This window comes from Nerophis ophidion, linkage group LG26 (assembly GCF_033978795.1).
Source record: "Nerophis ophidion isolate RoL-2023_Sa linkage group LG26, RoL_Noph_v1.0, whole genome shotgun sequence".
Classification (NCBI taxonomy): Eukaryota; Metazoa; Chordata; class Actinopteri; order Syngnathiformes; family Syngnathidae; genus Nerophis; species Nerophis ophidion.
The window spans coordinates 2,500,760-2,527,445 of record NC_084636.1 but is presented as its reverse complement, the minus strand read 5'-3'; the positions used below and the strand labels follow the sequence as shown (position 1 = coordinate 2,527,445).

At 41.5% G+C, this 26,686-nt stretch overlaps 1 protein-coding gene and 1 long non-coding RNA gene across 3 annotated transcripts in view; one reads left to right on the top strand and one right to left on the bottom strand.

The window, feature by feature from the left end:
* Positions 1 to 4,474: 4,474 nt before the first annotated feature.
* The window catches only part of polr1b (RNA polymerase I subunit B), a 38,896-nt gene continuing 16,684 nt past the window's right edge, over positions 4,475 to 26,686 (bottom strand). Inside the window, exons 4-15 of one of the 2 annotated variants that reach the window (XM_061887875.1) lie at positions 26,252 to 26,384; positions 26,024 to 26,160; positions 20,997 to 21,220; positions 20,757 to 20,928; positions 20,516 to 20,687; positions 17,036 to 17,317; positions 16,841 to 16,974; positions 16,607 to 16,777; positions 11,608 to 11,764; positions 11,343 to 11,539; positions 11,030 to 11,280; positions 4,475 to 5,536 (exon numbers count right to left, since the gene is read on the bottom strand). In XM_061887875.1, coding sequence (XP_061743859.1) covers positions 4,654 to 5,536; positions 11,030 to 11,280; positions 11,343 to 11,539; positions 11,608 to 11,764; positions 16,607 to 16,777; positions 16,841 to 16,974; positions 17,036 to 17,317; positions 20,516 to 20,687; positions 20,757 to 20,928; positions 20,997 to 21,220; positions 26,024 to 26,160; positions 26,252 to 26,384 — 2,913 coding nt within the window. In that variant the 3' untranslated portion in view covers positions 4,475 to 4,653. Of the gene's footprint in view, positions 5,537 to 11,029; positions 11,281 to 11,342; positions 11,540 to 11,607; positions 11,765 to 16,606; positions 16,975 to 17,035; positions 17,318 to 20,515; positions 20,688 to 20,756; positions 20,929 to 20,996; positions 21,221 to 26,023; positions 26,161 to 26,251; positions 26,385 to 26,686 lie in introns of both variants that reach the window. The other variant, XM_061887874.1, reaches the window with a different exon arrangement.
* LOC133543347 (uncharacterized) lies at positions 5,199 to 19,511 on the top strand. Its single transcript, XR_009804357.1, has 3 exons — positions 5,199 to 6,327; positions 6,407 to 6,472; positions 16,572 to 19,511. It is a non-coding gene; the product is annotated as an uncharacterized LOC133543347 (long non-coding RNA).

Here is a 26,686-nt window from a genome sequence, read left to right as displayed (position 1 = left end):
TCGTTATTTTTACTGGGATTTAAAAGGTCGATATTAAAGTCTCCACAAATGAAGACAGCTTTATTAACATTACTCTTCTTTGAAAACAGGCATTCCATCCAATCTGTAAAATGTGCAATGCGTGCACCTGGTGATCTGTATATACAACTAATAATCACATTTCTACTTTCTTCCATACAAATTTCAAGCGTTAGACATTCAAGTAAGTTATCAACCACAGTTGTCATATCATCCAGACGTTTGAATCTCAAGGTGCTATCCACATAGATTGCCACCCCTCCACCCCCCTTGTTTTGTCTATTTATATTAATAAAGTCATAACCATCCAGTTCAAAATCTGACACGTTTTCACTGTTAATCCAAGTTTCAGATACTGCAATTATGTTAAATGGTTGTGAAAATGTGTGTAAATAGTCCTTGAAATTCCTATTTAAGCTTCTACTATTAAAATGGATAATTGATAATTTGCCTTTGGTAATAATATTCTGGTTGTACTGTTCATTGGTATAGTAGCAGCAGTTCTCATTGGTATTGAGGAGGAAATTATTGTCCGGGTCTACATCCTGTTCCATGTCTTGTAGGTGGTGCTCAGTGTATTGGGATGTTTTCAACTGTACTTTGTCATATTCACTTATCAACTGAATGATGTGGCTCGTGTCATGGCTTGCATCTTGCGTATTGTCAATGTGTGTCATGATTGGGTTGAGTCGCTTTTACCTTACAGTCCAGTTCAAACGTCATATTCGTTCAGATCTTCCATGTTTCTAATCACCAGCACTTTGGCCTTCTCCGGAGTACCGTTGAGTTTGATGAACACTTTACAGTTCGCTGTCCAAGTTTGTAGAATTTTCTTCTCTCTCCTCAATTTGGCGTGCTTTTCGAGCTATATCAGCATTTCGTTTGGTCAAATGGTCGTTCATGTAAACGTTTGTTCCTTTTAGCTTCCTTCCCTGTTTTAGCAACGCGATCTTGTGCTTCCTGTTTACAAACCTCAGGATAACGCTCGGCTTGTCGTTTGTCCCTCTCCTGGGCAAAAGGTGACATGCTTATCTGTATACTCTAGCCTTTAAATAGACCTCCTTTTTAGACCAGTTGATCTGCCGCTTCTTTTCTTTCTCCTATGTCCCCCCCCTCCCTTGTGGAGGGGGTCCGGTCCGATGACCATGGATGAAGTACTGACTGTCCAGAGTCGAGACCCAGGATGGACCGCTCGTCGGGACCCAGGATGGACCGCTCGCCTGTATCGGTTGGGGACATCTCTACGCTGCTGATCCGCTTGAGATGGTTTCCTGTGGACGGGACTCTCACTGCTGTGTTGGAGCCACTATCGATTGAACTTTCACAGTATCATGTTAGACCTGCTCGACATCCATTGCTTTCGGTCCCCTAGAGGGGGGGGGGTTGCCCACATCTGAGGTCCTCTCCAAGGTTTCTCATAGTCAGCATTGTCACTGGCGTCCCACTGGATGTGAATTCTCCCTGCCCACTGGGTGTGAGTTTTCCTTGCCCTTTTGTGGGTTCTTCCGAGGATGTTGTAGTCGTAATGGTTTGTGCAGTCCTTTGATACATTTGTGATTTGGGGCTATATAAATAAACATTGATTGATTGATTGATTTGATGCTGTTAGTCCAGTTGTATATCCTTGGACTGCATGAAGACCGCTACCTGTCGCTCAATTGAAATGACATCCAACTCCGCCGGCTCCCCTCCATTTGCTGGGGTTACAGCTCGTGCGTAAGACCGGGGTTTGATGCTAAGTCCGGTGATGATCACGTCATTGATCCGTGTATACTGTTCAAAATCAGCAACTCTGTTCTCCAGAATTGCAATGTTCTTGTCTTTCTCCAAATTGTCATCTCTTATCTAACCCAGCTGCACAACAAGGGCCATGATTGTTTTCTGCTGCTCCTTGATTGTAGCAACTTCCTCGATCAGAGTATCGATCGCCTTTTTAAGTTCACTATAATCAGCCTTGGGCGCCGTCTCGTCTTTTCCTGCCAAAACGCTCGGAGCTGATTCTGATGACTATAATACATGCTATATATATTATCATGCTAACGTTAGTTTGCAAGCATGATAACATTAGCGCGGGCTTCACGGTGGCAGAGGGGTTAGTGCGTCTGCCTCACAATACGAAGTTCCTGCAGTCCTGGGTTCAAATCCAGGCTCGGGATCTTTCTGTGTGGAGTTTGCATGTTCTCCCCGTGAATGCGTGGGTTCCCTCCGGGTACTCCGGCTTCCTCCCACCTCCAAAGACATGCACCTGGGGATAGGCCCCTCCCACTTCCAAAAACATGCACCTGGGGATAGGTTGATTGGCAACACTAAATGGTCCCTAGTGTGTGAATGTTGTCTGTCTATCTGTGTTGGCCCTGCGATGAGGTGGCGACTTGTCCAGGGTGTACCCCGCCTTCCGCCCGATTGTAGCTGAGATAGGCGCCAGCGCCCCCCGCGACCCCGAAAGGGAATAAGCGGTAGTAAATGGATGGATGGATGGATAACATTAACATGCTAACTTTTTGAGCTATTTTTGCAACCGTTTACCCCGATACCAAATACATTTCTCATTTTTAAAAATCGATTAAAAAAACAAAAACTTTTTGGTAAGGGTCATTTACAACAACTCACTTTATATAGGGGTGGTAAAGCTCGATTGGTAGAGCGGGCGTGCCAGCAACTTGAGGGTTCCAGGTTCGATCCCCACTTCCACCATCCAAGTCACTGCTGTTGTGTCCTTGGGGGAAGACACTTGAGCCACCTGCGCCCAGTGCCACCCACACTGCTTTAAATGGAACATAGATATTTGAGTTTGACTATGTAAAAGCGCTTTGAGTCACTAGAGAAAAGTGCTATATAAATATAATTCACTTCACTTTTAAAAGTGAGTTCTTAGACCAAGGGTCAGCAACCTTTTTGAAAGCAAGAGCTACTTCTTGGGTACTGATTAATGCCAAGGGCTACCAGTTTGATACACACTTAAATACATTGCCAGAAATAGCCAATTTGCTCAATGTACCTTTTAATAAATAAATCTATATACCGGTGTATATATATATATTAAAAAAAAAGGGTATTTCTGTCTGTCGTTCCGTCGTACATTTTTTTTTTAGGGAAGGTTTTTTGTAGAGATTAAATTATGAAAAAAAAAACCACTTAATTGAACGGTTTAAAAGAGGAGAAAATATGAAAAAAAGGAAAATTTAATTTTGAAACATAGTTTATCTTCAATTTTGACTCTTTAAAATTCAAAATTCAACAGAAAAAAAGAAGAGAAAAACTAGCTAATTCGAATCTTTTTGAAAAAAAATTAAAAAAGAATTTATGGAACATCATTAGTAATTTTTCCTGATTAAGATTTTATAATTTTGATGACATGTTTTAAATAGGTTAAAATCCAATCTGCACTTTGTTAGAAAATATAACAAATTTGACCAAGCTATATTTCTATCAAAGAAAAATCATTATTTCTTCTCGATTTTCCAGAACAAAAATTTTAAAAGCAATTCAAAAAACTTTGCAATTAAGATTTTAAATTTTATTCTACAGATTTTCTACATTTGCCAGAATAATTTTTGTATTTTAATCATAAGTTTGAAGAAATATTTCACAAATATTCTTCGTCGAAAAAACAGAAGCTAAAATGAAGAATTAATTTAAAATGTATTTATTATTCTTTACAATAAAAAAAAATATTTACTTGAACATTGATTTAAATTGTCAGGAAAGAATTTAAAAGGTAAAAAAGTATATGTGTTTAAAAATCCTAAAATCATTTTTAAGGTTGTATTTTTTTCTCTAAAATTGTCTTTCTGAAAGTTATAAGAAGCAAAGTAAAAAAATGAATGTATTTAAAAAAGTGAAGACCAAGTCTTTCCAATATTTTTCTTTGATTTTTTTTTTAATTGAATTGAATTTAATTATATTTATATAGCGCTTTTCTCTAGTGACTCAAAGCGTTTTACATAGTGAAACCCAATATCTAAGTTACATTTAAAGCAGTGTGGGTGGCACTGGGAGCAGGTGGGTAAAGTGTCTTGCCCAAGGACACAACGGCAATGACTAGGATGGCGGAAGCAGGAATCGAACCTGCAACCCTCAAGTTGCTGGCACGGCCACTCTACCAACCGAGCTATTCTATTTGAGTTTTGTCTCTCTTAGAATTAAAAATGTCCAGCAAAGCGAGACCAGCTTGCTAGTAAATAAATACAATTTAAAAAATAGAGGCAGCTCACTGGTAAGTGCTGCTATTTGAGCTATTTTTAGAACAGGCCAGCGGGCGACCGTGTTGGTGACCCCTAATATAAACCATCTCCCTGCAACCAGAAGTACTTTCTCTAACTGGTAACCTGTTTCAAAAAAGTCTCATAATTGTGGCAAAATCGGTTTGAATCCAGAATGGATCCTAAATCGTCACCCCAGGAATGGGATGGAATTGTTCGATGCCCAAAGAAATGTTCATACTGGTCTTATCAACTTCTTAATAAATTGGGAGATTTATTCCAAAAGACGTTAAATTACAAGCAGGTTGCCATGACGACATAAACAGCGCCCCCTTGTGGAGACAATGTTTGTTGTCTTGTCACAGTCAGAAGCTGTGTCACATGGGCCAGAGTCCAACAGTATAAATCCGTGGGGGGGTCACGTGACCGGCGTTCACTTGACGTCCAGCTTGACTTTGATGTTCATGGCGGCGAGCTCGGCCACAAAGTAGCGGAAGACGTATGGCACCGACACAGAGTCGATGGAGTCGCTTTTGCCGCACAGCATGCAGGCGGTCTTGCGGTGGCGCGTGGACGACCAGTGGGGCGGCGGCTTCTCCAGCAGCGGCGACATCAAGCTGCCGCAGTCCACGCACACCTGCGCCACCGAGCGGTCGGAGCAGTTGAAGAGGCGGTCGTGCAGCAGGAAGGAGGCGCCGTGCGCCAGCAGGGCGTCGCGCTCCATCTCCCCGAAGCGGATGCCGCCCTGGATGTTCCTCCCGCCCACCGGCTGGTTGGTCACCTTGTCTCGCGCCCCCGTGGTGCGCACCTGGAACTTGTCCGACACCATGTGACGCAGCCGCTGGTAGTAGACCACGCCTATGAAGATGTCCGCCTCCAGCTCCAGGCCGCTGGTGCCGCTGTAGAGGCGCTCCGTGCCGTAGTGGTTGTAGCCGCCCGCCCGCAGCATCCGCCCGAAGTACTCCAGGGCCGAGTTGTCCTCGGAGAAGGTGAAGGGCGTGGCGTCGTGACTCAGGCCGTGCAGGGCGCCCGACTTGCCCGCCATGCTCTCGATGAGCATGCCGATGGTCATGCGCGAGGGGAAGCCGTGGGGGTTGAAGAGGATGTCCGGACTCATGCCGCTCTCGCTGAAGGGCATGTCCTCGGGCGGCCACAGGCGGCTCAGGATGCCCTTTTGGCCGTGGCGGCTGGCGAACTTGTCCCCGATGACCGGGTTCCTGGGCACGCGCACCGTGATGCACACGCGCTTGAAGGGCCCCGTGCCCGCGTCGTTGCTGCACACCTTGATGTTGTCCACCACGCACGCCTCCTGGCTCCTGGAGGAGACCACATGCATTAACACCTTATAATGGGACTGTCCCTCCAGAAACTAGGTGGAGGAGAGAAAAAAACAATTCACACCCGAAGCGAGATTTATAATTTTCAAAATCTTTATATTTTTAAGAACGGCAGCCAAGTGGAGCGTTTGTAACAAAACAAACATATTTTAGTACCAAAAAAAAAAACCTAATCACGAACATTGCGATTAAATCAAAAAACCTAACCCTAAAACTAAAAATCGCACTCTAGCGCCCCGTAGGAATAAAACAGACAAAACTGCTCCTAGGAAGAAAACACAGACAAAACTGCCTGTAACTTCCAGTAGGAATGTCGTAGAGACATTAACAAAAACCACTATGTAGGTCTCACTTAGACCTACATTTCATATAGTGACAACCCCCAGCAAAAATCAACAGGAAGTTTGCAATCCCCCCTTCAAAACAAAACTTTTGTAAACACCGGTCAACTTTTTTCAAACATTATCTCCTCTGAGGGCGTTTGTCGTGTTGGCTTCAAACTAGCACTGGAGAGAGATTGAACCCTTCTGATTAAAAGTTGATGAAAGAGTTTTAATTACTGCTACGGTTTTGATTTCATCAGCGTTCAACGAACCGCTGCGCTAAAAACTATTTCAAAGATGGCCGCCGTGCGCAGACAGTGAGGGAGACATTTCTTTTCCTTATTTTTCTCCATACCGTCTGCTGCTGTTGCGCACGCACCAACATTCGTGAAGGAGGGGCTGTGATCGTCTATACCAAGATGGCTGCCAGGTGCCGTAGCTAAGCCGGTATGTTTTAAAGTTGTCGTTTGCCTGCATATCGTAAAAACAACCGTCCAACATTTTACAACTAATTGTCCCCTTATAGGTGCCGACCATCAGGGCCGAGTTGCGACGAGAGAGTGTGTCGATGTTAAGATATTACGCCAAGTTGGTAAGTCCGTTTGCTGATAGTAGCTACTAGCCGTACCCATGTATTTTCAATGGGCGATTAGCATCGCGTTTTAATCCCATGTCTCTGCTCCGATTGAATTTCTTTGTATGTGGAGTCTTTATTTTGGGTACTTATATATGGTGCCTGACTGTTGTGCCGTTTTAAGGCCATCTGCACTTTTAAAGCGCCGAGTTGGTAGGTCTATTTGTTTGCTAATAGTAGCTACTAGCCGTACCCATGTATTTTCATTCTAACTTATCTGTCAGTAGACACATGGTGGAAGGTAAAAACTACAACACTTATAATAAAAAGTAGTGTATAGTTCTAACTCAGGGGTCAGCAACCTTTTTGAAAGCAAGAGCTACTTCTTGGCTACTGATTAATGTGAAGGGCTACCAGTTTGATACACACTTAAATAAATTGCCAGAAATAGCCAATTTGCTCAATTTACCTTTTAATAAATACATCTATATACATGAAAAAATGGGTATATGTCATTCCGTTGTACATTTTTTTTCCTTTTACGGAGGTTTTTTGTAGAGAATAAATGATGAAAAAAACACTTAATTGAACGGTTTAAAAGAGGAGAAAACACGAAAAAAAATAAAAGTTTATCTCAATTTCGACTCTTTAAAATTCAAAATTCAACCGAAAAAAAGAACAAAAAAACTAGCTAATTTGAATCTTTTTGAAAAAATAAAAAAATAATTTATGGAACATCATTAGTAATTTTTCCTGATTAAGATTAATTTAAGAATTTTGATGACATGTTTTAAATAGGTTAAAATCCAATCTGCACTTTGTTAGAATATATAACAAATTGGACCAAGTTATATTTCTAACAAAGACGAATCATTATTTCTTCTAGATTTTCCAGAACAAAAATATTAAATAATTTCAAAATACTTTGAAATAAGATTTAAATTTGATTCTACGGATTTTCTAGATTTGCCCGAATATTTTTTTTGAATTTTAATCATAAGATTGAAAAAATATTTCACAAACATTCTTCGTCGAAAAAAACAGAAGCTAAAATGAAGAATTAAATTAAAATGAATTTATTATTCTTTACAATAAAAAAAATACATTTACTTGAACATTGATTTAAATTGTCAGGAAAGAAGAGGAAGGAATTTAAAAGGTAAAAAGGTATTTGTGTTTAAAAATCCTAAAATCTTTTTTAAGGTTGTATTTTTTCTCTAAAATTGTCTTTCTGAAAGTTATAAGAAGCAAAGTAAAAAAAAAAATAAATGCATTTATTTAAACAAGTGAAGACCAAGTCTTTCAAATATTTTCTTGGATTTTCAAATTCTATTTGAGTTTTGTCTCTCTTAGAATTAAAAATGTCCAGCAAAGCGAGACCAGCTTGCTAGTAAATAAATACAATTTAAAAAATAGAGGCAGCTCACTGGTAAGTGCTGCTATTTGAGCTATTTTTAGAACAGGCCAGCGGGCGACTCATCTGGTCCTTACGGGCGACCACGTTGGTGACCCCTGGCATGGAGTTTTTCTAACTTATATCTGTCAGTAGACACGTTATGGAAGGTAAAAACTACAATATAATACAAAGTAGTGTGTTGTTCTAACTTCTATCTGGGAAGCCGTCTGCTGCTGTTGCGCACGCACCAACATTAGTGAAGGAGGGGCTGTGATCGTCTATACCAAGATGGCTGCCAGGTGCCGTAGCTAAGCCGGTATGTTTTAAAGTTGTCGTTTGCCTGCATATCGTAAAAACAACCGTCCAACATTTTACAACTAATTGTCCCATCATAGGTGCCGACCATCAGGGCCGAGTTGCGACGAGAGAGTGTGTCGATGTTAAGATATTACGCCGAGTTGGTAAGTCTGTTTGCTGATAGTAGCTACTAGCCGTACCCATGTATTTTCAATGGGCGGTTAGCATCGGGTTTTAATCCCATGGTTCTGCTCCGATTGAATTTCTTTGTATGTGGAGTCTTTATTTTGGGTACTTATATTTGGTGCCTGACTGTTATAGCGTTTTAAGGCCATCTGCACTTTTAAAGCGCCGAGTTGGTAGGTCTATCTGTTTGCTAATAGTAGCAACTAGCCGTACCCATGTATTTTCATTCTAACTTATCTGTCAGTAGACACATGGTGGAAGGTAAAAACTACAACACTTATAATAAAAAGTAGTGTATAGTTCTAACTCAGGGGTCAGCAACCTTTTTGAAAGCAAGAGCTACTTCTTGGGTACTGATTAATGCCAAGGGCTACCAGTTTGATACACACTTAAATAAATTGCCAGAAATAGCCAATTTGCTCAATTTGCCTTTTAATAAATACATCTATATACATGAAAAAATGGGTATATGTCATTCCGTTGTACATTTGTTTTCCTTTTACGGAAGGTTTTTTGTCGAGAATAAATGATGAAATAAACACTTAATTGAACGGTTTAAAAGAGCAGAAACCATGAAAAAAAATAAAAGTTTATCTCAATTTCGACTCTTTAATATTCAAAATTCAACCGAAAAAAAGAACAAAAAAACTAGCTAATTCGAATCTTTTTGAAAAAATAAAAAAATAATTTATGGAACATCATTAGTAATTTTTCCTGATTAAGATTAATTTAAGAATGTTTATGACATGTTTTAAATAGGTTAAAATCCAATCTGCACTTTGTTAGAATATATAACAAATTGGACCAAGCTATATTTCTAACAAAGACAAAACATTATTTCTTCTAGATTTTCCAGAACAAAAATGTTAAATAAATTCAAAATACTTTGAAATAAGATCTAAATTTGATTCTACGGATTTTCTAGATTTGCCAGAATATTTTTTTTGAATTTTAATCATAAGATTGAAAAAATATTTCACAAATATTCTTCGTCGAAAAAACCAGAAGCTAAAATGAAGAATTAAATTAAAATGAATTTATTATTCTTTACAATAAAAAAAATACATTTACTTGAACATTGATTTAAATTGTCAGGAAAGAAGAGGAAGGAATTTAAAAGGTAAAAAGGTATATGTGTCTAAAAATCCTAAAATCATTTTCAAAGTTGTATTTTTTCTCTAAAATTGTCTTTCTGAGAGTTATAAGAAGCAAAGTAAAAAAAAAAAAAAAATGGATTTATTTAAACAAGTGAAGACCAATTCTTTCAAATATTTTCTTGGATTTTCAAATTCTATTTGAGTTTTGTCTCTCTTAGAATTAAAAATGTCCAGCAAAGCGAGACCAGCTTGCTAGTAAATAAATACAATTTAAAAAATAGAGGCAGCTCACTGGTAAGTGCTGCTATTTGAGCTATTTTTAGAACAGGCCAGCGGGCGACTCATCTGGTCCTTACGGGCGACCACGTTGGTGACCCCTGGCATGGAGTTTTTCTAACTTATATCTGTCAGTAGACACGTTATGGAAGGTAAAAACTACAATATAATACAAAGTAGTGTTGTTGTAACTTCTATCTGGGAAGCCCAGACTTCCATATATATATATATTGGTCCCGTCCATCGCTTTAATGCAGGGGTGCCCATTACGTCGATTGCGAGCTACCAGTCGACCGCGGGGGGTGTGTCAGTCGATCTCCAGCCAGGCTTTTAAAAAAAATAGACCTAAAAATTAGTGATCATCAATCTTCACCAAGACGTCACTTAAATGACATTCACGGTACCGGAGGGTCTTGTGAGATGACGCTGGCTGCTGCAAGATCATTATTATGAAAATATGACCGAGAGGAAGGCCAGAAACACTTTTTATTTCAACAGACTCTCGCGCCGTACCTTCCGTCAAAACTCTAAAGGCCGACTGCACATTTCCTATCTTCACAATAAAAGCCCTGCTTCATGCTGACTCTTATTTTGTTAGCGCGGGCAGCATGAAGCAGGGCTTTTATTGTGAAGATAGGAAATGTGCAGTCGGCCTTTAGAGTTTTGACGGAAGGGACGGCGCGAAAGTCTGTTGAAATAAAAAGTGTTTCTCGCCTTCCTCTCTGTCATTTTTTCATAATAATGAACTGGCAGCAGCCAGCGTCATCTCACAAGACCCTCGGGTGCCGTGAATGTCAATCAAGCAAGCTACGGAATTTGCCGCCAATGTTTTTCTTGTAAAGTGTATGGAAGCTGGATGAATTAGATGCCAAAACCAACCACTTTCATGTGGTATTGTACAGAAAGGACAACTTTTTTTCTCCTCCATTTGAAAATGTGGGCGTTATCATCATTACTGTCTGATTCCAATCAATGCAAGTCATCAGAATCAGGTAATACACCAACTTATATTCTTGTCTTTGTGAAAGAAAGACATCTATATGTGTTACACATGCTTGTATTATCATTAAACACATTTAACTTGTTTACAAAAATGTCTCTTTCATAAATAAATAAATATAAATGATATATATATAAATGAGGTGGATCCCCTCGAGTTGGTCAATTGAAAAGTAGCTCGCCTGCAGAAAAAGTGTGGGCACCCCTGCTTGAATGGATCATGTTTTTGTCTTCCTCCAAGTTATCCCTCCATTATATACGTCAACATTTGCTTGTCTGAGAGCCACAAGTAGATTGCCGTCCTGCGGGGAAAGGGAGACGTACTTGTAGTAGGCCACGCAGGACTGTCCTGTGTTGGGGTTGATGTAGCTGTAGTAGGGGTCCCCGTATTGCAGCGTGGCCCCGACGGCAGGGAGTCCGTCAGCGTCCAGTCTGTCCCCCACCTTGGGGTCGCCGGGCTTGGTCCCGAACACCACGCCGTCCTGGCCGCGCGCCTTGTCGGCCAGGTCCACCAGGTCGGTCTTGTAGATGCAGCCGTGAGCGAAGCCCCGCTCCCACGAGGCCTTGTTGACGATCTGAGCAGCAGGGGGGCGCGCGTCAGGGGACAAACTGGGCGGAAGGAAGGAGGGCGACTCACCATGGCGTCCTCCATGTCGTAGCCCGTGTAGGAGATGACGGCCACCACGGCGTTGGTGCCGCTGGGGTAGTTGTCCAGCTTGTAGTGGTCGTACATGTGGGGCCTCACCAGGGGGCTCTGCGGGGTCTGCAGGCGGTACAGCTTGTTGTCGGAGCGCTCCAGGAAGGCGTGCAGCGGGAAGCCCATGGTCTGTTTACCTGGCGAGGAAGACCACCTTTAGAGGGCCCGAGGCGCGTCTCCCGAGCACCGCCACCGCCGCACTTACCCATCTGACACTGGTACATGTTCCTGGGACTCTGGTTGTGGTCCGAGTAGGGGATGAAGTTGGCCACCACGCTCAGCATGCTGTGGGGGAAGAGCTCCTGGTGGGTGGTCACGCCCGGCTCCACCTCCTCCTCCGTGACGCCCACGTTGATGTAGAGCTGCACACGTCAACAACACCCAAACAGACCATCAGCACCCTGAAGCTTTTTCTGATGGCAAAAAGTTCAAAGTGTGATGATAACCTTAGAACAGAAAAATATATTTTACTGTTAAATTCCGCACTATACTCCGTGACTTTTTCCCTACGCTTTGAACCCTGCGGTTATAAAACGGTGCGGCTAATTTATGTCATGTTCGCGTTAGCTTGCAAGCATGCTAACATTAGCGTGCTAACTTTTTGCGCTAAATTTGCAACCGTTTACTCCAGAGTCATATAACTTGGCGCATGACACTTGTAAGATGTTAGCATGCAAACGTAAGCATGCTAACATTAAAGTGCAATTTTTTTTTAGCTAATTGTCCCCCCCCCCCCCCCCTCAGTTCACCAGCCATACACCTCAGTCATATAACTTGGTATGTGACACAAGCTAACTATTAGCATGCCAACGTGACGCCCACGCTGATGTAGAGCTGCACACGTCAACAACACCCAAACAGACCATCAGCACCCCTGAAGCTTTTTCTGATGGCAAAAAGTTCAAAGTGTGATGATAACCTTAGAACAGAAAAATATATTTTACTGTTAAATTCCGCACTATACTCCGTGACTTTTTCCCTACGCTTTGAACCCTGCGGTTATAAAACAGTGCGGCTAATTTATGTCATGTTCGCGTTAGCTTGCAAGCATGCTAACATTAGCGTGCTAACTTTTTGCGCTAAATTTGCAACCGTTTACTCCAGAGTCATATAACTTGGCGCATGACACTTGTAAGATGTTAGCATGCAAACGTAAGCATGCTAACATTAAAGTGCATTTTTTTTTTAGCTAATTGTCCCCCCCCTCCCCTCAGTTCACCAGCCATACACCTCAGTCATATAACTTGGTATGAGACACAAGCTAACTATTAGCATGCCAACGTGACGCCCACGCTGATGTAGAGCTGCACACGTCAACAACACCCAAACAGACCATCAGCACCCTGAAGCTTTTTCTGATGGCAAAAAGTTCAAAGTGTGATGATAACCTTAGAACAGAAAAACATCCGTGACTTTTTCCCTACGCTTTGAACCCTGCGGTTATAAAACAGTGCGGCTAATTTATGGCTTTAGTGTTAGCTTGCAAGCATGCTAACATTAGCGTGCTAACTTTTTGCGCTAAATTTTCAACCGTTTACTCCAGAGTCATATAACTTGGCGCATGACACTTGTAAGATGTTAGCATGCAAACGTAAGCATGCTAACATTAAAGTGCAATTTTTTTTAGCTAATTCCCCCCCTCTGTAGTTCACCAGCCATACACCTCAGTCATATAACTTGGTATATGACACAAGCTAACTATTAGCATGCCAACGTGACGCCCACGCTGATGTAGAGCTGCACACGTCAACAACACCCAAACAGACCATCAGCACCCTGAAGCTTTTTCTGATGGCAAAAAGTTCAAAGTGTGATGATAACCTTAGAAGAGAAAAACATCCGTGACTTTTTCCCTACGCTTTGTATCCTGCGGTTATAAAACGGTGCGGCTAATTTATGGCTTTAGCGTTAGCTTGCAAGCATGCTAACATTAGCATACTAACTTTTTGCGCTAAATTTGAAACCGTTTACTCCAGAGTCATATAACTTGGCGCATGACACTTGTAAGATGTTAGCATGCAAACAAACGTAAGCATGCTAACATTAAAGTGCAATTTTTTTTAGCTAATTCCCCCCCTCTGTAGTTCACCAGCCATACACCTCAGTCATATAACTTGGTATGTGACACAAGCTAACTATTAGCGTGCCAACGTGACGCCCACGTTGATGTAGAGCTGCACACGTCAACAACACCCAAACAGACCATCAGCACCCTGAGGCTTTTTCTGATGGCAAAAAGTTCAAAGTGTGATGATAACCTTAGAACAGAAAAACATCCGTGACTTTTTCCGTACGCTTTGAACCCTGCGGTTATAAAACGGTGCGGCTAATTTACTGCTTTTTCTTCGCTATTGTCATGTTCGCGTGAGCTTGCAAGCATGCTAACATTAGCGTGCTAACTTTTTGCGCTAAATTTGCAACCGTTTACTCCAGAGTCACATAACTTGGCGCATGACACTTGTAAGATGTTAGCATGCAAACGTAAGCATGCTAACATTAAAGTGCAATTTTTTTTAGCTAATTCCCCCCTCTGTAGTTCACCAGCCATACAACTTGGTATGTGACACAAGCTAACTATTATCATGTACACGTTAGCGTTCAAGCATGCTAACATTAGCGTGCTAACTTTTTGCGCTGAATTTGCAACCGTTTACTCCAGTCATATAACTTGGCACATGTAAACTGTTAGCATGCAAACGCTATAATGCTAGCAATAAAGTGCTTTTTTTTTTTTTTTAGCTAATTATGGTTTATTTTTTCTGTAGTTCACCAGCCATACACGTGAAGTGAATTATATTTATATAGCGCTTTTCTCGAGTGACTCAAAGCGCTTTTGCATAGTGAAACCTTAGTCATATAACTTGGTATGTGATACATGCTAACTATTATCGTGTGTGCGTTAGCATGCTAATGTAAGCATGCTTGCAAGCTAACTTTTTGTGCTAAATTTGCAACCGTTTACTCCAGAGTCATAACTTGGCACGTGACAGTAGCAATCAAATGTAAACATGCTAACATTAAAGTGCTAACTTTTTTAGCTAATTATACTTTTTTTTTCCCCCCTGTAGTTCCCCAGCCATACACCTTAGAGTCATATAACTTGGTATGTGAGAAAAGCTAACTATTATCATGCTCACGTTAGCTTGCAAGCATGCTAACATTAGCATGCTCACTTTTTGAGCTCTAGTTTAAAAAAACAACAACAAAAAACGCACTGTTCGTGCTATGGCACCTTTTTTTGGGTAAGTTCGCTCCCTGCAGGTGGTGCTGCAGTGGCTGCGTTGCTCTTCTGTTTAGACCACCTGTAGTACAGTTGCTGTTCGGTCTTCCTTCCGTCCATAACGTTTCTACTCGTCTGGATTCTTCAATTGTCACTCCAAGCAAGGTTTGTAAGTTTTACAATGTAACTAAAACAATTCTTACTTACTGAACCGTCCCCCGTGTGATGTCTGTAGGAGTGTTTTCATTACATTATGATAACAAAATATATATACCGTATTTCCTTGAATTGCCACCGGGGCGCTAATTAATTTAAAACCTCTTCTCACTCCGGCGCATACCAAAGGCTTGCGGTAAATTTAGGCCTGCGCTTATAAATTTGAGTGTGATGTAAGGATACCATCATGAAAAGCACATTTAATAAAAAAACGTTATTATAGTCTTATCTTTACTTATAAATGAAGTCCATGCGCAGCTCCTTCTGATCAAAAGCATCGATAACTTGTTTATAGAAGTCTTCCTTATCTTTCTTCAGTTTTAAAAGTCTCTCTGTCTCGATGGAGATCTTCCTTTATTACCTCCTGCTTCGATTGAAAGTCCAGTTTAGAAAACAGTTTTATTTTAGATATGTAATCCTCCATGTTAAAAGTGCAAGCGAGAGGAAAAAATAAACAATCGCTGCTCACTCTTGCTGCTTGTTGTCACTTCTTCTGCAGCCGAGTAGTCGCAAGAAGGATCACTAGCGCCCTCTACCACCAGGTAATGACTCATATTTGACACACGCAGCTACGGTATATTAATAAAACATATCTGCTTACTGTTCTTTTTAGCATATTCAATAGTTTGGGCCTTAAATCCTACTGAATAGCTCTTAATCTTCTTCCCTTTATGTGATTTGAAATGATTGAAATCAGCCTCCTCCTTTTTGAAAATGCCGACGACAGGTGAAGTGTCACTCGTGACGTGACGAGTTTGACCCGGTGGAAATTCTAGGCAGGCGCATACTATATACCTGGCGGCAATTCAAAGAAATACGGTGTATGTGTGTGTATATATATATATATATATATATATATATATATATATATATATATATATATATATATATATATATATATATATATATATATATATATATATATATATATATATATATATATATATATATATCTATATCTATATAGATATATACATATCTATATATATAGATATATCTATATAGATATATATATATATATAGATAAGTGAAAGTCTGGAGCAGGGGTCGGGAACATTTTTGGCTGAGAGAGCCATGAAAGCCAAATATTTCAAAATGTATTTCCGTCAGAGCCATATTATATTTTTTAACATTGAATACAACTAAATGCGTGCATTTTTTAATTAAAACCAACATTTTTAGAGTATAATAAGTCTCTATTTTGAATAACATTATTTTTTGAACATGTGCGGTTGAAACGGATGGTTGGATTAAAATGTATGAGAATGTTTTATATTTTGAACGTTATTTTTAACATTGTGATTACCAGCGGAATTATTCATTACTTATCGTTTTAAGCAATGTCAGCTAAGATTTATCTGAGAGCCAGATGCAGTCATCAAAAGAGCCACATCTGGCTCTAGAGCCATATGTTCCCTACCCCTGGTCTGGAGTCTACTATGTAATGTAGTTTAGTAGTATTTTACAGTAGTAAATTGACACTTGTTTGACATGTATTATTGCTAAATGTCAAACTGAGCATCATAACACCTTTAATAACTCCACAAGTAATGAAATGTTAACTTAGTAACAACAAAAGTAATGAAACCTGACATTACAAATAAAACATTACGTGTGAGGTTAACAAAGGTGTTATGATCACAGTTTGAAACCGGAACAGATCAACTTATTTGACGTTGGTCTGAAATTTTAGTTTGTTTTTTTTTGTTTTTCCCGGAATAATAATTTTCCAGGCTTGCAGACGTGAAAGAAAATGTCAACAAGGTACCTGCTCAAAGGTCCCAATCAGCTCGGGTTGTCCCAGAGTCACGTTGTGGACGGGCCGCACCATGCGGCACGGCGTGGTGAAGAGGAAGAGACCCGGGTACAAGCTGGCTTTGTCGCTCTTGGGGATTAGAACAATCTCAGTCCAGGGATGCACCTTCTTCTCCTTCAGCACCTGCCAGAACCCCGACGTCAGTCCGAGTCCTCCGTCACCTCGCCCCCGTGCGGCTCGGCCTACCTTGAACGTCCGCAGTGAATCCACCACGCCGGGGGCTAACTCCGCCTCCACCCAGCCCACCACGGCGCCGTCCAGAACCACGGGGTAGCAGTCCGAATAGGCCTGGCCGGGAACGCCGTCCACCGGTGTGACACCTTGACAACAAGGCTGAGATGAGACAGGAAGGAGGAGGAGGAGGAGGAGGCGGGCGCTCACCGAGGGAACACAGCAGGGTGGGCAGCGTCAGCGTGGGCAGCGACTGCACCACGATCTCGCAGCTGGCCGTCATGTGGTTCATGAGGCCGCACGGCTCCCCGTCCGGGGTGTGGACCGGGCACAGGAAGCCCCAGGACTCCGGCAGCAGCTTCCTGACGGAGGTGGTCCTCATCTTGGCGAAGGCGGCGCCTCTGTGCACGCAGCGGAAGTGCGAGAGGTAGCGGATGAAGTTGAGCTTGTCGGCCACCACGCAGAGCCCCGTGCTCTGCAGCATGCCCAGACCTGGGTGGGGGGGTATGTTACACCGCCTTTTACCTTCTGCTACTATTGGAGCTTTGTGTGTGTCGGACAACACCCATATCAGCATGAGTCATAGTAGGGTTGGACGCTGTACTAGAATACTGCTGCGATACTAATCTATCTTATTCTGTACTATACCCCTGCTTTTACAAGCAGAGGAGCAAGTTCGGCAGCGCACGCGCACAGAGTACTTACAAGCAGACACAGTGTGTGGACAGAAAAGGGAGAATGGACGCATTTTGGTGTAAAAAGTCAAGATAAAGGTAAGTTATAACACTGAAACACCCTCAGGTAGAGCTGCTTTAACACATGGCTAGCTAGTTAGCGGCTAACATCCATCCACAGTGTTTTAGCTACTTCTAAATCACTATCCAATCCAATCCACTTTATTTATATAGCACATTTAAACAACAATAACGTTTCCAAAGTGCTGCACAGCCATGTTAAAAACAATATTATGCTCCACCAATGACTGAATAAAACAAAAAATGAATAAAAATAAAACCAATAAAAACAATATAAAAACAAATATGATTAAAAACTATTTTAAAGGGTAAAATCAATTAAAATAGTAAAATAGAAATCAAAGTGTATAAAAAACACAGAGGACAACAGAGGACCACACAACTCACGTAGTGTTAAAAGCCAAAGAATAAAAGTGGGTCTTAAGATGAGACTTAAAACACTCCACTGTGGAAGCAGTTTGAACATGGAGGGGCAGAGTGTTCCAGAGCTTAGGGCCGACCACAGAGAAGGCCCTGTCTCCCCTGGTCTTAAGTCTGGTCTTGGGCACCACGAGCTGGAGCTGGCTCTCGGACCTCAGAGCGCGCGCAGGAATGTAAATTTGAATGAGGTCCGATATCCTAATCCTTATCTCCATGGCGACAAAGTAAGTTTCTTAAATGGAGGTCGAGGAATAGTTCAACATACTTCACTACACACCGTAGGAGGATACAATAGCTTGAAAATTAACTTTTACCTTGAAAATCTAAACTTTTACCTTGAAAATCAAAACTTTTACCTTGAAAATCAAAACATTTACCTTGAAAATCAAAACATTTACCTTAAATAATTTTTTGTCTTGAAAAATCATAAAGTACTAGACTGCCTCTAAAAACGTGTCATCATCATGTGGTGACATTACTAGTTCTACGAGCAGAGGAGCATGTTCGGCAGCGCACGCGCACAGAGTACTTACAAGCAGACACAGTGTGTAGACAAAAGGGAGAATGGACGAATTTTGGTGTAAAAAGTCAAGATAAAGGTGAAATTATCAACACTGAAACACCCTCAGGAAGAGCTGCTTTAACACATGGCTAGCTAGTTAGCGGCTAACATCCATCCACAGCTAATTCTAAATCACTAATCCTTATCTCCATGGCGACAAATAAAGTAAGTTTCTTACATGGAGGATGAGGAATAGCTAAACATGCTTCACTACACACCGTAGGAGGATACAATAGCTTGAAAATTAACTTTTACCTTGAAAATAATTTCTTGTCCTGAAAATCAATTTTTACCTTAAAAAATTTTTGTCTTGAAAATCATCTTTTACCTTGAAAATCTAAACTTTTACCGGTGCCTTAAATATTTTTTTGTCTTGAAAAATCATATACGGTACTAGACTGCCTCAAAAAACGTGTCATCGTCATGTGGTGACATTGCTGGTTTTACGAGCAGAGGAGCATGTTCGGCAGCGCACACACACAGAGTACTTACAAGCAGACACAGTGTGTAGACAGAAAAGGGAGAACGGACGCATTTTGGTGTAAAAAGACAAGCTAAAGGTAAAGTTATAACACTGAAACACCCTCAGGAAGAGCTGCGTCCAGCCGCAGTCGGCAGTGTTTTAGCTACGTCTAAATCACTAATCCTTGTCTCCATGGCGACAAATAAAGTAAGTTTCTTACAAGTACCATTATCACTGGAGGACGAGCAATAGCTAAACATGCTTTACTACACAGCGTAGGAGGATACAATAGGTCACCGCCATCAAAATGTAAACAAATGCCATGGGTGGATCTACACCTGACATCCACTATGATGATACCAAGTACAATAGTGTATGTAGTCAATACTACTATGATTACGTCACTTTTTTTTGGCATCAAAATCTTTTTTCATTTTAAAAAAATCTATATTATGTTTATAAAGTGAGGAAATACATCCCTGGACACATGAGGACTTTGAATATGAAGCCACATTCGGCCTTCGGTGGATTGAGTTAAAAACAAGGCCGAATAGTGGCGTGTGACGCAATTTTTTCTCGAGGTGACGTTGGGATATGTTGTGTACCTGTATAAGTGTATGAGGTTACAAGCACACACTTATTGAGATTTAGTGGGGCCTCTGTTTACATTATTAGCCTGTTGTGTAGGCTACCTGTATAAGTGTATGAGGTTACAAGCACACACTTATTGAGATTTACTTGAGCCTTCTGTTTACATTATTAGCCTGTTGTGTACCTGTATAAGTGTATGAGGTTACAATGTTGTGTACCTGTATAAGTGTATGAGGTTACAATGTTGTGTACCTGTATAAGTGTATGAGGTTACAATGTTGTGTACCTGTATAAGTGTATGAGGTTACAAGCACACACTTATTGAGATTTAGTGGGGCCTCTGTTTACATTATTAGCCTGTTGTGTAGGCTACCTGTATAAGTGTATGAGGTTACAAGCACACACTTATTGAGATTTACTTGAGCCTTCTGTTTACATTATTAGCATATCTACTGTGGCTAAGCAGACTTTTGCCAAAAGGACAATAATTAATTTGTTGTGGGTTTATCCACTTTAATGCACTTTATTTTTTTTTGGAATGCATGTTTTGTTTGAAGGCCTAATATAAATGAAAAACTTTGTGCTTTTTTTGAAAAGCAAAGGCTACTGGAATATTTGAAAAACATGTCTAAATATTTATTCTAGGCTATTTATACAATATAAAAAAAATTGTGAAAAACTGCATTCATTATTCGGTATTCGGCCTTCGGCCAAGCGTTTAAATTTTATTCGGCTTCGGCCACAAATTTTCATTTCGGTGCATCCCTAGTTTACGCTACTTAATATGTCCGTGTGGAAACTCGTTCGGTACACCTCCGCACCGAACCGGAACCCCCGTAGCGAAACAGTTCAATACAAATACACGCACCGTTGTTGACATCCTGTTTCATCAGCCTTACCTGTCTTGGAGATGAGGTTCCCTGTGGCCAGCAGGTATTCAAAGGCTTTGGTGAGGTCCGTGCCCAAGTTCAACATCTTCATCACCTTATCAGCGCTCCAGTCGCTGCTCATGCGACCCGCTCGCTTCTGGAAGGACAACTTGACCGACACCAGCCAGGCCAGCAGCCTCTCCTGGCAGAACACACCCAAAAGAGGCGTTAGGTCTCCCCGCCCACCTGCTCCGTTTTACAGGTGGCATACTTTGAGGAACATGAGGTAGAGATGGCCGGGAGTGAGCACTTCCTGGCACGTGATGCTGTCGGGGTTCTCCTCCATGCACTCCTGCTTGGCGAAGGTGAAGAGCTTCCTGGTCATCAGACACAGCAGGTAGAACTTCTCCAGGCCGGACCTCAGGTGGATGCAGATGCACTCGCTGGGCAGAGGACAGAAGGGGGCGTGAGCGCGGGCCGGCGCCGAGGCGTGACGCGCGCAATAGCGTACTCCAGCAGGTAGTCGGCGCACTCCTCGTTGGTGTACCACTCGGGCAGGTTCATCTTGACCCGGAAGCGCTCGCCCAGGTAGGCCAGCACCTTGGCGCGCGTGGTGCAGTGTGCCTCCGAGACCATGCGCAGCATCTCCGAGACACAGCTCTTGTAGAAGGAGTTGTCCTCGCGGCCTTTGATCAGCTCCTGGAAGATCTGGAAGTCTGTGAAGTCCACCAATGCCTGCAAGCACAAAGCACACGTGGAAGGTCTTGAGAAAAATGTCAAGTCAGCCCAAACTGTAAGTAGAGCTTATTATTATTATTATCTGCTAATGTGTATTTGTGTCATGAGAGAAAATGTGGCCTAAAGAGAACAGCACCCAGATCAGAGTGTCACAAATATCACTTAGGTCAGTGACTCTTTGAGGATTCCATTCCAAATCAATACTTCTTTATTAACATTGCGTGCTAGTTCTATGATAACAACTTCATCCCAAGTGCAGGACGAATAGACTCAAAAACTCCTTTTTCCGACACGCCATCAGACTGTTTAGTTTAGTTGAATAAGGATCCCCATTAGTCGACAATGCGGTGGAGACTATTCTTCCTGGGGTCCAGGCAAAAAACATCACACAATCACAAAAAACATCACACAATCACAAAACAAAAGATTACAATGCAGTACAACATGATCAAATAATAATATGTTCTAACACAAAAATAGCAACAACAAAGAACCAAAAAAAAATAAACAATAACTTCAAGTTTACATAATAATGTTCATACCAAAGATAAAAGAGGAATATAAAATTAAAGCTGCAACCAGCGTTGGTCGGGTCCGCCTTTGGGTGCTGCCGCCGTCTAAGTTAGACCAACATAGAGGTTTTTGTTTCATGTCTCTACGACATTCCTAACAGAAGTTACAAGCAGTTTTGCCTGGGTTTTTCCCTAGGGGGCGTTAGAGCGCAATTTAGATTTTTATGGTTAGGTTTTTTATTTGATGGCAATTTTCACCAGTCCTGATGTGTGTGTAAAACTTGGTGAGTTTTGAAGCATGTTAAGGGGGTCAAATTACAGATCGGCGTTTCTGGATGTTGTTGATAAATGGCTTTCGCTTTTTATGGTAGAGCTAAAACTTGCACTTTGAAGCATTTTAAGGGGGTCAAATGACAGCTCAAAGATGCAAAAATTACATTTTTTAGGAAACTTTGCACAGGGGTTCTTTGAAGGCGCGTAAAATCAAAACCGGAGCAGTAATCAAAACTCTTTCGATAACTTTTAATCAGAAGGGGTCAAACTCTCTCCTGTGCGAGTTTGAAGCCGAAACAACAAACGCGCTCAGAGGAGATAATGTTTGAAAAAAGGTGACAGGTGTTTAAAAAACTTTTATTTTGAAGGGGTCAGTTTTAACTTCCTTTTGATTTTTGCTGAAGGATGTCAATTAATATAATGTAGGTCTAAGTGAGACCTACATGGAGGTTTTTGTTTCATGTCTTTCCGACATTCCTACGGGAAGTTATAAGCAGTCTGTTTTTTGTTTCTTTTTAGAGGGTGCTAGAACGCAATTTTCATTTTTGGGGTTTGGTTGCTTAATAAGTTGGGAAGGTTTGCCAGACCGACGTGTGTGTCAAATTTGGTGAGTTTTGAAGCATGTTAAGGGGGTCAAATTAGAGGTGCGAAGGAGCGGATTAATAATAAAGAAAAAAGAATAATAAAACGCACCAGTTTCAATAGGGTCCGCAGGCCCATTGCAAAGGACTCCAAAGGAGTCCTTTGCAATGGGCCAAGGACCCTAATTAGGGATGTAACGGTACGTATATTTGTATTGAACCGTTTCGGTTCGGTTCGGATGTGTACCGAATGACTTTCCACATGGACATATTAGGTAGCTCACCGCAGGTTGTGTTAACAATGCAGAGCGAGGCAGGCTAGCAGCAACCGGGCTAGGACAACATGTAAAAGCCAGAGCTGGAAAAACCTCCTGCCTCATTAAAGGGGAACATTATCACAATTTCAAAAAGGTTAAAAACAATAAAAATCAGTTCCCAGTGGCTTGGTGTATTTTTTGAATTTTTTTTCAAAGTTTTACCGGTCCCGGAATATCCCTAAATAAAGCTTTAAAGTGCTTTATTTTCGCTCTCTGCGAAGACACTGGCCATTTCCCTGTGACGTCACACAGTGCTGCCAATGTAAACAAACAATGGGAATACCACAGCAAGATATAGCGACATTAGCTCGGATTCAGACTCTGATTTCAGCGGCTTAAGCGATTCAACAGATTACGCATGTATTGAAACAGATGGTTGGAGTATGAAAATATTGAAGAAGAAACTGAAGCTATTGAGCGAATAGCTATTGACGCTATTCATAGCCATAGCATGGCCGAATAGCTGCGTTAGCATCGCCGGTAAAATGTGCGGACCAAACGATCAGGACTTTCGCATCTTTTGACACTTGAGCAACTTAAATCCTTCGATTGGTAAGTGTTTGTTTCGCATTTAATGTGGGTGGAAGGAAACGTAATATAGTTCCAAATGCATCTACAGGTTATCCATACATCTCTGTGCCATGTCTGCTCTAGCACCGCCGGTAAATAGCATGTTAGCATCGATTAGCGTAGCATGTTAGCATCGATTAGCTGGCAGTCAACATCAACAAAACTCACTTTGTGATTTCGTTGACTATCGTTGCAAATGCATCTGCAGGTTATCCATACATCTCTGTGCCATGTCTGTCTTAGCACCGCCGGTAAATAGCATGTTAGCGTCGATTAGCATAGCATGTTAGCATCGATTAGCTGGCAGTCACGCCAGCACATAAGTCAACATCAACAAAACTCACCTTTGTGATTTTGTTGACTTTATCGTTGCAAATGCATCTGCAGGTTATCCATACATCTCTGTGCCATGTCTGCCTTAGCATCGCCGGTCAAATGTGGAGACACTCTGGCACATTCAATGGGGGTCTGGCGGCAGACACTTTGGCATCTTCGGGCCAGTGGTGCAACTTGAATCCCTCCCTGTTAGTGTTGTTACACCCTCCGACAACACACCCACCAGGCATGATGTCTCCAAAGTTCCAAAAAATAGTCAAAAAAACGGAAAATAACAGAGCTGAGACCCGGTATTTGTAATGTGTTGAAAATGAAAATGGCGGGTGTGTTACCTCGGCGACGTCACATTCTGACGTCATCGCCTCCAGCGCGATAAACAGAAAGGCGTTTAATTCGCCAAAATTCACCCATTTAGAGTTCGGAAATCGGTTAAAAAAATAGACAGTCTTTTTTCTGCACCATCAAGGTATATATTGACGCTTACATAGGTCTGCTGATAATGTTCCCCTTTAACATCTCCCCTTTGGGAACACTTTGGCTGCGCGGTGCGATACAACAATGGAGGACCGAGGTTTGCCGACATTGTTCAGCAGCAGTAGAGTACGCTTCTGCCAACACGTCAAACATGCTAACCCCTTTGAAGCGTCACCATCGCATTCAAGCAGCCTCTCCTCGGCCAGCCAGACAGGGCTAAAGCAATAACACATGTTTTTGTAGCAGCACATTTAAGACCATCCATCCATCCATTTGCTACCGCCTGTCCCGTTTGGGGTCACAGGGTGTTGCTGTATCGCATTAAAAAATAGATTTTGACTCACTTCTATGGTGGAAGAACAATTAGCCCATACAGGGGCAACAACTTGAGGCACTTTAATGTTGATTAACGTGGACCCCGACTTAAACAAGTTGAAAAACTTATTGGGGTGTTTGCATTCAGTGGTCAATTGTACGGAATATGTATTGTACTGTGCAATCTACTAATAAAACAATCAATCAATCAAAAAAAGCACTTTATATGTAGAAAGGTTTAGTTAAGAAACCATTCTGAGCCTTATCTGATTTAGTTTTATTTTATATATGTTGACCACATTAACCCTGGCAATGGAGCATGTGTGTATATGTATGTTATGCCATTGTTTACAAATTTGGTAAATAATTAACCAAAAATGTATATTTTCTTGTTTTTTTACTGTATTGAAAACCGTGAACTCTAAACCGAGGTACGTATCGAATCGAAATTTTTGTGTACCGTTATCCCCCTAATATCTATATTTTATATATATATATATATATATATAAACCTCTTCCTAAAATGTAGTCATAGTCGGTGGCAGTTTACTGCCTTCATCTCCACAAGCAGATAGAAAATCAAAGGAACTGACTATAAACACAAAAATCAAAAACATACAGACAAGTGTGAATTAAAAACAAAAAAAAGAATTGAGGTAAGTGAACAGGTTCATTGTCAACAGTGAGTTGTCACATTTGTTCTATAGTGTTTTAATTATGTAACTAATCATACAGTCCCAGGTCAAGTCAAATTGTTTTAGTGTAGTCCTCAGATTATATTGAATTTTTTCTAGATCTAAGAAAAGCATGAGGTCCTTAAGCCACAAGGAGGCCTTGGGGGGGGGAAACTGTGATTTCCACTCCAATACACTGCTTCTACAAGCTAGTAAAGAAGGCAAAGGAGATACCATCCCTAAAAGTCGGCTTCATTTTTTGATAGTTTGGTGGAACTCCAAAAATAGCCAAGTCCGCACAAGGTGTCCAATTAAAATTTAAAGATGCACCAAAGCGCAAAAATTATGACTCAAGTGGTGAAGCTATATTTTCATTTACGCTTTATTTTATTAACAGTTTATTTAAAAAACATTCATTATTAATTTAGTTGGAATTTAATTCATTTTAGCACTGCAAATTTGTATGTTGTTGTTTTGTAGTATTTTGATTATTTATTTTTGTAATCAGCCTGACCTAAGCCTTGATAATGATCTCTGTGATTACACATGATCTCTTATTGACAAGATTTATAATGTTAAACTTTAATAAGTTGGATATATTATTGAATTTGAGTAAGATTACTAACTCAGTGTTAATAATTGAGTGGGGCCCCAGGCCCCTCGGTAGGGGAAAGGTTGGTCCTGGAGGTCCAAAAGGTTAAGAAAGTACTCCTCCACTAATCATTGTGCACCTTCACCAGGTTGTTACCTTCAGCGCAAAGCCGAGCGGCAGGAAGAAGAGCTCCTTCTGGTAGATGAAGTTCACCATCACGGTGCCGTTCTCCAGGTAGTGCAGGTTCATGTTGATGGCCGAGTGTTCCTCCTTCACGCAGCGCATGGACATACCTGCCGGGGGACGAGGTGACAGGTGAGGGGTGAGGGCCTGCGGGGACAACGCACCTGTGTGGGGCCAGGAGAGGAGGACGCTGGCGCTTACCATACTGAGTGTACCCCTGGCCCCGGTTCTTCCACTTGGGCCGCGACATGGCGATGGGGTAGTTCCTCCTGGGCATGATCAGCAAGCGGATGACCTTCTCGATTCCATTCACGATGAAGTAGCCTCCCATTTCCTGGAAGAGAGACGCCGTGTCACTCCTCAGGTAAGATGATGATGATGATGATGATGGAGCTTCAGGACTACAGATCCACTGATTATCAGCGCCGATATTTAGAGTTTTGATGTCTCTGAAGTCTCTCTCTCTCTATATATATATATTAGGGATGCACCGATTAATAGGTAACCGAATATATTCGGCTGAATATGGCAAAAAAAGCCACATTCGGCCTTTGGTGGAATGAGTTAAAAACAAGGCCGAATAGTGGCGTGTGACGCAATTTTTTGACGCGGTGACGCAATCAACCAACGTGCAGT